Raw genomic sequence first — 12,823 nt, 5'->3', positions numbered from 1 at the left:
CCACTCCAGGCGGCCCGGGGCCCACAGCATCTGCGTCCACCATCCGAGCTCAGACCCTGGGGTTCAAGTCGGTCTCGAGAACGTGCTCCATGCTCAGTGACCGGCGTGTGGTCTTTCTGCCCGATGCAGAGGAGTGCATAGCAACACGAGCTCGGAGGCGGGACCCGGCGCCCCGCCCTACGTTGAAAGGCCAGTAGATCGCAGGCATCTGCCTTCCAGCCTCACCAGCGGTTTCCAGGAGGTGCACGGGTCTGTCAGCTGAGGGGTCTCAGTAACAGCAGGGCCTTTCAGCACAAGGGTTTTACCTCTTTTGGAAAAAAGTATGTTTTACCTGAGCCTAGAAGCTCGTGGTCAAGTCTTCTTCATGACCATCACTCTTCAGGATAAACTACAGAGAGGAAATTGTCACATCAGAATAGGGTGAGGTTTCTTTGTCAGATAGACTCTCTCCTTTCTCCTTATTGCAGCATCTGAGCGTGTCGTTCGAATGAGATAAAACCCATACATGCTGTGTTGAGACCTGAAAAGTGACCTAAGTCCAGGACCAAGTTTTAAAAAAAAGTGTGTGTATGAAATTGATTTTTTAACAGACGCAGATGGGAACTTCTTCCATCAAGTCCTATGAAGTAACTGTGGTCAGACCCTCTTAAGCAGACTAAGTGGTCATCCAGGTCCTGCAGAGTTTATTTTCACCACGTGGATGTTGAGCGTGGCTGCCAAGCTACCCTGCGGCAGAAACATCCCTGCCCTTAGAGCCTTGCTCTGTGTACTGACAACAGGCAGCCGTTGGCCTCTCTGACATAGAAAACGTGGTGTAGCAGTTCCGTGCCTGGTGCAAATCCCTAAAACCACAAATTGCCATTAGCCTCACTTACTGCTCAGTTGCCTGGGAAACCGGTTTGTGTGTTGAATGAGTCCACACGTGGGAATGGCTGGCACTGGGCAGCGGCAGGCGGGGAGGGACATGCCAGTAACTTCAGATCTACAGCCGAGAGACCTTCTTTAATTTAGGTTCCTTGGTTCTGTCCAGGTGATTCTGGTCTACGTCATAAAATAAGCCTTTTACATCTTCTTGAAAACTCGCCGGCCAGTAGGCGCTTCCCCCGTTGACGGCACCTCCCGTGTCTTACTCGCGCACAGTCTGAACTTTGAGGGGCTGAGGGTTCGGGCTGTGTCCTCCCTGCCGCGTCCTCCCGCGTCTCACGCGCCATCCGCTCTTCTTCCTTCCAGGCGAATGAAATGCTGCTCAGCGGACGGAAGCTGACGGCGCAGGAGGCGTGCGGCAAAGGCCTGGTCTCCCAGGTGTTCTGGCCCGGGACCTTCACCCAGGAAGTCATGGTCCGCATTAAGGAGCTCGCCTCCTGCAACCCGGTTGTACGTCCAGTTCCTTCTCTTCCGTGCGTCAGTGCTCTCACCGCGACCTTTCCCTGCAGGGCGCGCACAGGGGGCACCCACGGCTGCCTCATGTGCGACACCGGAGGCCGGGCTCGGGCCTCTGCTGACCTTGCCCTCCCTCTGCAGTTACCCAGGAGCCCAGGAGTGCAGTTCAAGCTGAGAGTCAGTCACTTAAAAATGTCCCCTGAAAGTCTGCAAAAAGCAATGTTTCTAAAGTTCTTTACTGTTTCCAAAGCCCTTTCGTACAACCGCACTTATTTCTCCCCTCAGTGGACTTTGGTTTTTGTTTAATAAGTGTGCTGGGTAATAGTCTTCTAACAAAGTTGCATTTAGCAAATTACAGGGTGAAATGTTATTTCATATTAACTGACACAACTCCCATCTAAGCTGGCCAGGCATCGACAGCTCATTACCGAAATTAAATTCCGGTTAGAAAACCCCCAGGGCGGGCATTCTCAATGAGTATCACAGGCGTGGACAGGGTCCACGCTGGGGGCAGGGTCCCCGCAGCCGTAGCTCAGGCCCAAGGCTGGTTGCGCTGCTGGGGCAGGACCAGGGCACGGAGAGCACAGCTCTGTTGTGAATTAGCTTAACAGCCCTTTGAAGTGGAGAATTTGTCCAGTATCCACAGTGAATGAAATACACATTATACCTATATCAGGCCTGACACGTATCGTAAGATGTTTGTTTGGTCACCTTCTTACCAGGTGGCTCCTCAGGTTTGCTAACTGCCTCCGTAAGCTTGGGGGCAGCAAGGAGCCAGCCCTTGCAGCCACAGTCCCCGCTAACTCACAGCTCCTTGTCTGGCACAGGTGCTCGAGGAATCCAAGGCCCTGGTGCGCTGCAACATGAAGCTGGAGCTGGAGCAGGCCAACGAGCGGGAGTGCGAGGTGCTGAAGAAGATCTGGGGCTCGGCCCAGGGCATGGACTCCATGCTCAAGTACCTGCAGAGGAAGATCGACGAGTTCTGACGGCCGGGCTGCCCCAGACGACCCTGGAGTCGCATCGCGCAGGCCGGCTGGGGCTCCCCGGGGCGCGGACCCACCCTCACAGCCTGAAACAGGTTCACGTGGAGCTCACGCTTGGAAGCAGGACTTGAAACAGCCAAGCTATTTATTACCAAGGAGTTTTTAAGTACTGTAACTTTAAAATAAATAACTACAAAGCTCCTTTGTCCAAACGTCATTATTTTATACTTAATATACACACAAGTATAAAAGTGTAATTGTGAGCTCTGGGCTGCTCGTTGAGGCTCTACTTTTTGTTATCTTTGGCTAGTACTGTATAAAAAAGAAGTGTGTTTTCCTGGTTTGGGTGTCAGAAAAGTCTGGAATAATGTTTGTTTTCCTTGTTTTTTCCTTCTAGAAAACAGAATCTAAAGAGGTGTTAGCCCACCTCGCCCCCTGCCCCAACCCCAAATAGAAATACGAAAAGATCTGAGGCATGCCCCTGTCTCCAGGAAGGTACAAAACCTCAGAGATCGAAAATTCTCAATCGAAAGGAAGACTTATTCTTTTAGGATAAGTATTTCTGATTAATACACCCACTGATGAATATACCCCCAGACTAAAACACGCCTAGGATTCACGCTGAGAAATGAATTGATTCTGCCCTCTTTCTTAAATATGTCCGATTCTTACCCAGTTAACAGGAAGAAACCACTCTCTCTCTAAGGGAAAGCTTGTTTTGCAGTGTTAGCGAATCACTGAATAGCTAAGTATGATCTCTAAGTTATAGGGGGTTTATAATTAGTTTTTCTGACCCATTTGAAAAAATAACTATATAAGTGCTTCTTGTTGCTGGGTGAGAACTACTTTATATACAGTTTTGGTTTTCTATTTGCAGATATGATTGATGTATTACACCAAAAATAAAGTATTTTTATGTTTATAAAGTGTAATTTTTAGGTTCACTTAGAATATATTTTATTTAATAAGTTAAAATTCTTTCGGCACACTATTAAATGCAGAAACTCCTTTTTAAGAGAAAGAACTACCTTATATCGACGTTTAATGTTCTTGGTCTCTGCTTTCATGTCTACACAATATACCAAGTACAGGATGCTGTCCGAGAGTGCCCTGTGTAAATAGACGTCCGCATTCCCGCCAGGAGTGGGGACTGATTCCTGATTCCAGACGCCTATCATTCGGTAGGCTTCTGAGCTTGCAATCATATTGAATGTATGAAGAATGAAATAAAATCAAAACCTTATTTTTGTACAGTTTTGAAGTTTATACTTAGAACCGACCACCTCCCGGCCTCGTGGAGAGCCGTACAGCGTGGACATCTGCCTTTACCATGTATTGGCTGGTGCAGTATTTTTGCATCTGTGGGACCTACTTTTTTCGTTCAGTAGTTTGAACTATATATAAACTGTACAATCTGTAAAGTTTTTATAGAATAAATATTCAGCTGTGAAAACTGGTTAAATAAAACTAATATTTCTTAACACATTCGAAATGTGTCTCTGATAATTCTTCACTTCTGAAGTCCCTCATGAGACGTTTACATTTTGTGTGAAGTATACACACGGGCATATCACATTGGACAGTTTAAGGGAAACCCACGCCCACAGTGTAACCAGAAGCAGGTGGAGGGCAGCTGGCTAGGGCCACCCCACTGCCCCTCTTGGCCAGAGAGCGAAAGAGGGGGAAAGCCTCTGGGCCCAGCTGGAGCCCAGTGGGCCAAGGCCAGGGGCTTGCCTCCTGGCCGCCTCAGGGGCTCCAAACCTGCTCGTCCTTCATTTGGCTTACACTAATACGAACAAATGGTATGCAAAAGAAGGAAACTGTGTGTTAGAGAATTGGTGTCTACCAAGTAGTGACAGACATCACGAGAGGGGGACAACGGGGGGCATAGGGCTCTTGTCTGCTGGGTCTGTCACTGCCCTCATCTGCTTCCCCCAAAGCCCAGTCTGATCAGCCCCTCGGGTGGCCTCTGCGTCACTGACTTTTCTGTCCCTTCCGTAACCGGCTTTCCCCAGCCCTGCCCTTCCTGTCCTAGAGTGCTCTGGTGGCCTCCAGAACATGCCAGGAGGGCCCTGCCCTCCACGGTAAGGGAGAGACTCCACAGGCAGATGAAACAGTCCTCCAAGTGCCTTTAGGCCCTGGAGTAAAGCCCAGAACTTGAGTGACATCGTGAATCTGCGACATTGCATGCACCTGTTTAGCTTTATTTTTTTTAATAAATTTATCTTATTTATTTTTGGCTAAATTGGGTCTTCATTGCAGTGCGTGGGCCTCTCATGGCAGTGGCTTCTCTTGTTGCAGAGCACGGGCTCTAGGCGCGCGGGCTTCAGTAGTTGTGGCTCACGGGCTCTAGAGCGCAGGCTCAGTAGCTGTGGCGCACGGGCTCAGTCGCTCCGCGGCATGTGGGATCTTCCCGACCCAGGGCTCGAACCCGTGTCCCCTGCACTGGCAGGCGGATTCTTAACCACCGCGCCACCAGGGAAGCCCACTTGTTTAGCTTTATACGTGAGGAAACAGGCTCAGAGGGGCCAGAGGACCTGCTCGTCATCATACAGCCTGAGTGGTCTGGCCCCCAGGAGCAGCTAAGGCTCTCCAGACGCCACTGCCCCCCCTCAGCGCCCGACTCACCAAAATCAAACTCAGACAAAAACTGGCCATGGGTAGTGCAAAGCAGTGGTTGCCGGGCTTTGTTGCGTATTAGAATCATCTGGAGAGCCTGGAAACCTCTGGATGCCCACAAAACCATTTACATCAGCACCTCAGGGCTGAGATTCAAGCATCTAGGGTATTTGGCCCAGGACAAGTAGCTTGGCTCTTCTGTGCCTAGAGTGGGGATGGGCAGGAGGGTGGCCTGGAGAATCCAGTCCATTCTGCACCCTGTGAGCCCACAGTCCTGTGCGTGGAAGTGGTGGGCAGTGGGGGATTGATTCAGGCTGCTTGGCAGCTCGGGATTTAGGGTTTTTTCAAGCGGAGGCTGGACCTACCCTAGAATTTTGATGTCTACAAACTATTCTGCATCTGGAGGAGCTGGACCAGTCCACCAAGCCATCTCTATGCTAACACTTAGAAATAAACATCCTGGGCTTCCCTGGTGGTGCAGTGGTTGAGAGTCTGCCTGCCAGTGCAGGGGACACGGGTTCGAGCCCTGGTCTGGGAAGATCCCACATGCCGCAGAGCGACTGGGCCCGTGAGCCACAACTACAGAGCCTGTGCGTCTGGAGCCTGTGCTCCGCAACAAGAGAGGCCGCGATGGTGAGAGGCCCGCGCATCGTGATGAAGAGTGGCCCCCGCTTGCTGCAACTAGAGAAAGCCCTCGCACAGAAACGAAGACCCAACACAGCCAAAAATAAATAATAAATAATAATAATAAAAAAAAAAAAGAAATGAACATCCTCAAGGAGGTCAGCCAAGACAGTGGAGTAGAGAGACCCTGAGCTCACCTCTCACAGGCATGCCTAAAATCAAAACTATTTGCAGAACCACCATCAATGAAAAAGCCCAGAACCTACCAGAAAATATCTTCTACAACTAAAGATACAAAGAACAAGCGACATGGGTAGGAAGGGCAGAGTCGCAATGTAGTCGAGTCCCATACCCCAGGTGGGCAACCCACAAACGTGAGAATCACTACAACTGCAGAGGTTCTCCCAAAGGATACAGGGTCTGAGCACCACGTCGGGTTCCTCAGTCTGTGAATCTGTGCCAGGAACACAAGCCCCCAGAACATTCGGCTTGGAAGGGCAGCAGGGCTTTCAGGAGTCCCAGAGGGCAGGGGGAAATAGACTGCACTCTTAACGGACCACACGAAACCTCACGAGGACCCTGGTGATGGCAAGTGACCCTTTGGATCTCTCTCCAGCTTACTGGCCTCAGGACCCAGCCCCTCCCCCCCACCAGCCTGTAGGCACCAGGACTGAGGTGCATCAGGCCACACGACATACTGGGTGTGCACACAGCCCCACCCGCCAGCACACAGGCCGCCTTAAGAGCCCCCTGAACCCACAGCCATCCCTGGACACGGCCCCGCCCCTCCAGAGGGCCCAGGACCCAGCCCCACACGCCAGCGCACAGGCACCACGCCACGGACACCCAGGGCCCTGCGGCCAGAGACCCCCAAGGCCCATCTCTACCCATCAGTGGCCAGGTACCAGCCCCAGAATCCCCAGCCCCACTCAGCAGCAAGCCTCAGGACCACCCATCGGCAGGCAGACCCAGCCACAGGACATCCACAGCCCCTCAACCTGCAGACTCAGCACACTCACCAGCAGGCCAGCACCTGTCCTGGGAGCAGCTGGGCCCTGGTTCTGCCCACTAGCAAATGAAAATAATAACAATGATCCAAAAATCTATGGGACACAGCTCTAAGAGGGACGTTCATAGCGATACAATCTTACATCAGGAAACAAGAGAAATCTCAAACAACCTGACCTTACACCTAAAGGAACTAGAAAAAGAACAAAGAAAACCCAAAGTTAGCAGAAGGAAAGAAATCATAAAGATCAGAGCAAAAATAAATGAAGTAGGAAAAAAAACAATAGAAAAGATCAGTGAAACTAAGAGCTAGTTCTTTGAAAATTCATAAACCTTTAGGCAGACTCATTAAGAAAAAAAGAGAGGGCCCAAATCAAGAAGATCAGATATGAAAAAGGAGAAGTTACAACTGACACCGTAAACATACAAAGGATAAGAGACTACTACGAACTATAGTATATACTATACTATATAGTTATATCCCAATAAAATGGACAACCTTGAGGAAATTGACAAATTCCTAGAAATGTACAACCTCCCAAGACTGAACCAGGAAGAAACAGAAAATATGAACAGACCAATTACCAGTAATGAAATTGAATCAGTAACTTTTAAAAAGCCTCCCAAACAAAGGTCCAGGACCAAATGGCTTCACAGGTGAATTCTTCCAAACACTTAAAAAACACTTAACACCTATCCTCCTCACACTATTCCAAAAAAAATTGCAGAGGAAGGAACACTCTTGAACTCATTCTGTGAGTCCAGCACCACCTTGATACCAAAACCAAAGATACCACAAAAAAAGAAAATTACATGCCAATATCACTGATTAACATACATGCAAAAACCCTAAACAAAATACTAGCAAACCAAATGCAACAGTACATTAAAAGGATCATACCATGATCAAGTGGGATTTATCCCAGGGATGCAAGAATTTTTCAATATCCACAAATTAATCAATGTTACGCACCACATTAAACTAAAGAATAAAAACCATATGATCATCTCAATAGATGCAGAAAAAGTACTTGATAAAAGTCAACATCCATTTATGATAAAAACTCTCCAGAAAGTGGGTATAGAGGGAACATACCTCAACATAATAAAGGCCATAGATGATAAGCCCACCCCTAACATTATATTCAGTGGTAAAAAGTTGAAAGTATTTTCTCTAAGATCAGGAACAAGACAAGGATGCCCACTCTTGCCACTTTTATGCAACACAGTATTGGAAGTCCTAGCCACAGCACTCACACAAGAAAAAAAAAAGTAAAAGGAATCCGAATTGGAAAGGAAGAAGTAAAACTGTCATTGTTTGCAGATTACATGATACTATACATAGAGAATCCTAAGGACACCACCAGAAGACCACTAGCGCTCAATGAATTTGATGAGTAAATTTGTAATTAATCAGTAAATTTGTAATTAATACACAATTAATATACAGAAATCTGTTGAATTTCTATACACACAATGAACTATCAGGAAGAGAAATTAAGGAAACAATTCCGTGTACAATTGCATCAGGAAAGAATAAAATACCTAGTAATAAACCTACCTACGGAAGCTAAAGACCTGTACTCAGAAAACTATAAGACACTGATGAAAGAAATTGAGGATGACACAAATGTATGGAAAGATACATCATATTCATGGATTTAAAGAATTAATATTGTTATAAGGACCATATTACCCAAGGCAATCTACATATTCAATGTTATCCCTATCAAAATACCATTGGTATTTTTCACAGAACTAGAACAAATTATTTTAAAATTTGTATAGAAACACAAAAGACCCTGAATAGCCAAAACAATCTTAAGAAGAACAGAATTGGAAGAATTGTATAGACTTCAGACTATACAGTGCTGCAGTAATCAAAACAGTATGGTACTGGCACAGAAACAGACACCTAGATCAATGGAACAGAATAGAGAGCCCAGAAATAAACCCATGCACTTGTGGTCAATTAACCTGTGACAAAGGAGACAATATACAGTGGAGAAAAGACAGTCTCTTCGATAACTGGTACAGGGAAAACTGGACAGCTACACGTAAAAGAATGAAATTAGTACATTTCCTAACACCATATACAAAAATAAACACAAAATGGATTAAAGACCTAAATGTAAGATCAGAAACCATAAAGCTCTTAGAAGAAAACATAGGCAGAACACTCTTTGACATAAATCATAGCAATACATTTTTTGGATCTGTCTCCTAAGGCAAAGGAAACAAAAGCAAAAGTAAACAAATGGGACCTAATTAACCTTAAAAGCTTTTGCAGAGCAAAGGAAACCATTGACGAAATGAAAAGACAACCTAAAAGAATGGGACAAATTATTTGTAAATGATATGATCGATAAGGGGTTAATATCCAAAATATATAAAAAGTTCATACAACTCAACATAAAAAATATAAACAACCCAATTTAAAACATGGGCAGAAGACCTGAGCAGACATTTTTCCAAAGAAGACATACAGATGGCCAACAGGCACATAAGATGCTCAATATCGTTAATCAGAAAAATGCAAATCAAAACCATAATGAGATATCATCTCACACCTGTCAGAATGGCTATCATCAAAAAGACCATTAAGGGATTTCCCTGGCAGTCCAGTGGTTAAGACTCCACACTTCCACTGCAGAGGGCACCGGTTCAATCCTTGGTCAGGGAACTAAGATCTCATATGCCGCATGGCACAACCGAAAAAAAAAAAAGACTAATAACAAATGTTGGTGAAGATGTGGAGAAAAGGGAACCCCGGTACACTGCTGGTGGGAATGTAAATTGGTACAGCCACCACGGAAAAAAGTATGGAGGTTCCTCAAATAATTAAAAATAGAACAACCATATGATCTAGCAATTCCACTCCTGGGTATATATCCAAAGAAAATGAAAACACTAACTGGAAAAGACACATGCACTCCAATGTTCACAGCACTATTGTTTATAATAGCCAAGATATGAAAGCAACCTAAGTGTCCATCAACAGATGAATGGATAAAGATGTGGTATCAGCATACAATGGAATACTACTCAGCCATAAAAAAGAATGAAATTTTGCCATTTGCAACAACTTGGAGGTCATTAGGCTTAGTGAAATAAGACAGAAAGACAAATGCTATAGAATATCACTTATATGTGGAATCTAAAAAATAAAACAAGTTAGTTAATATAACAAAAGAAACAAACTCTGTACACATATACAGAACAAACTAGTGGTTACCAGTGGGGAGAGGGGCAAGATAGGGGTAGGGGATTAAGAGGCACAAACTACTATGTATAAAATAAATAAACTATGAGGATATATTGTACAGTGCAGGGAATATAGCCAATATTTTATAATAACTAAATAACTTCACTTATAAAGGTTTAAAATTTGTGAATAACTATGTTGTATACATGAAACATATAATATTGTAAATCAACTATACCTCAATTTAAAAAATGAAAATAAAATATCACCCCTCAGGGCTTCCCTGGTGGCACACTGGTTAAGAATCCGCCTGCCAATGCAGGGGACACGGGTTCAAGCCCTGGTCCGGGAAGATCCCACATGCCACAAAGCAACTAAGCCCACGCACCACAACTACTGAGCCTGTGCTCTAGAGCCCGCAAGCCACAACTACTGAGCCCACGTGCCTAGAGCCCATGCTCCGCAACAAGAGAAGCCACCGCAATGAGAAGCCCGCACACAACGAAGAGCAGCCCCCACTCGCCACAATTAGAGGAAGCCCACACACAGCAACAAAGACCCAACGCAGCCAAAAAAATAATTAATTTTTAAAAATCACCCCTCTATAAAAAATAAATAAACAAACAGCTTCCCTGCTTGGCAACAGGGGAAGGACTGACAACATTCCAGAAAACTCCTCCCTGTCCTCCAGGGAACACTATGATGGTGTCTCTGAAGATGCAGGCAAATATCTGCTTGGTAAAAATGGCTGATTTGAACATTGGTTTAAAAGTTACTTTTTGCTGTGATTGAAAGACTAAACTTTATTAAAAGTTGACTTTATGATCTTAGAGCCATATTATGTCCTTAGGTGACTTTTTTTTTTAACAAATGCCTGTACTAAACAAAGGCTAAGGTCTAATGAGTTTTAACATTAATTCCTATTTCCCTAAATTTTATGTCATATTCTAAAACTAAACTTAAAAGGATTGAAGTCATACAAACTATGTCCTTCAACCACAATGGAATGAAATTAGATATCAATAACAAATTTAGGAAAGTAAAAAATATGAGGACATTAAAAGATTAAATTCCTAAACAAAGAATAAACTTTTACAAGAGAAATTAGAAAATATTCAGAGATAAATGAAAGTGAAAAATGTAAATATTTAATAAATTATATAACAAAACACCTATGTTAAAAAGAAAAGTAAACAGATATTAAGTCAATAACATTACACCTTAAGAAACTAGAAAAAAGAAGAGAAAACTAAACCCATAGCAAGCAGAAGGAAGTAAATGAAACAAAGATTAGAGCAGAAATAAGTAAAATGAAGAATATAAAAATAGTAGAGAAAAATCAAGGAAACCAAATGTTAGTTCTTTGAAAAAATTAGACTGATTAAGGAAAAAAGAATACTCAAATTACTAATAGCAGGAGTGAGAGAGAGAACAGTACTACCAAACTTACAGAAATAAAAAGAACATAAGGGGAGCACTATGAGCAGTTGTATGCCAACAAATTAGATGAGTGACATGAGATGGGCTAATTCCTAGAAAGAAACAAACTACTGAAACTGACTCAAGCAATAGACAACTTGAATACACCTATAACAAGTAAAGAGACTGAGTCAGTAATCAAAAACTTCCCACAGAGAAAAGCCCTGGACCAAATGGCTCCACTCATGAATTCTATCAAACACTTAAGGAGGAATCAGTACCACATTCACAGAAAGATAGACAAAATGAAAAGGCAGAGACCTAGGTACCAGATGAAGGAACAAGATAAAACCCCAGAAAAACTAAATGAAGTGGAGACAGGCAACCTCTCAGAAAAAGAACTCAGAATAATGATAGTGAAGATAAGCCAGGACCTCGGAAAAAGAATGGAGGCAAAGATCGAGAAGATGCAAGAAATGTTTAACAAAGACCTAGAAGAATTAAAGAACAAACAAAGAGACGTGAACAATACAATAACTGAAATGAAAAATACACTAGAAGGAATCAATAGCAGAATAACTGAGTCAGAAGAATGGATAAGTGACCTAGAAAACAGAATGGTGGAATTCACTGCCTTGGAACAGAATAAAGAAAAAAGAATGAAAAGAAATGAAGACAGCCTAAGAGACCTCTGGGACAACATTAAACGCAACAACATTCGCATTATAGGGGTCCCAGAAGGAGAAGAGAGAGAGAAAGGACCAGAGAAAATATTTGAAGAGATTATAGTCAAAAACTTCCCTAACATGGAAAAGGAAATAGCCACCCAAGTCCAGGAAGCGCAGAGAGTCCCATACAGAATAAACCCAAGGAGAAACATGCCGAGACACATAGTAACCAAATTGACAAAGAGTAAAGACACAGAAAAGTTATTAAAAGCAACAAGGGAAAAACGACAAATAACATACGAGGGAACTCCCATAAGGTTAACAGCTGATTTCTCAGCAGAAACTCCACAAGCCAGAAGGGAGTGGCATGATATACTTAAAGTGATGAAAGGGAAGAAACTACAACCAAGATTACTCTACCTGGCAAGGATTTCATTCAGATTTGATGGAGAAATCAAAAGCTTTACAGAAAAAGCAAAAGCTAAGAGAATTCAGCACTACCAAACCAGCTCTACAACAAATGCTAAAGGGACTTCACTAAGTGGGAAACACAAGAGAAGAAAATGATCTACAAAAACAAACCCAAAACAATTAAGAAAATGGTAATAGGAACATACATATTAATAATTACCTTAAATGTGAATGGATTAAATGCTCCAACCAAAAGACACAGGCTCACTGAATGGATACAAAAACAAGACCCATATATATATGCTGTCTACAAGAGACCCACTTCAGACCTAGGGACACATACAGACTGAAAAGTGAGGGGAAGGAAAAAGATATTCCATGCAAATGGAAATCAAAAGAAAGCTGGAGTAGCAATACTCGTATCAGATAAAATAGACTTTAAAATAAAGAATGTTACAAGAGACAAGGCAGGACACTACATAATGGTCAAGGGATCAATTCAAGAA

At 43.7% G+C, this 12,823-nt stretch overlaps 1 protein-coding gene across 3 annotated transcripts in view; it reads left to right on the top strand.

Moving 5' to 3' along the window:
* Positions 1 to 3,848, top strand: part of CDYL (chromodomain Y like) — a 160,092-nt gene extending 156,244 nt beyond the window's left edge. For 2 of the 3 annotated variants that reach the window (XM_082344587.1, XM_082344588.1), the window contains exons 6-7: positions 1,231 to 1,374; positions 2,208 to 3,848. In XM_082344587.1, coding sequence (XP_082200713.1) covers positions 1,231 to 1,374; positions 2,208 to 2,366 — 303 coding nt within the window. In that variant the 3' untranslated portion in view covers positions 2,367 to 3,848. The remainder of the gene's footprint in view (positions 1 to 1,230; positions 1,375 to 2,207) is intronic. The other variant, XM_082344589.1, reaches the window with a different exon arrangement.
* Positions 3,849 to 12,823: the final 8,975 nt, after the last annotated feature.

The sequence above is a fragment of the Balaenoptera borealis genome (genome assembly GCF_965194805.1).
Source record: "Balaenoptera borealis genome assembly, chromosome: 12".
NCBI classification, from domain to species: Eukaryota; Metazoa; Chordata; class Mammalia; order Artiodactyla; family Balaenopteridae; genus Balaenoptera; species Balaenoptera borealis.
Note: the sequence above shows the minus strand (reverse complement) of the source record. Positions and strands in the feature narration are given on the sequence as shown.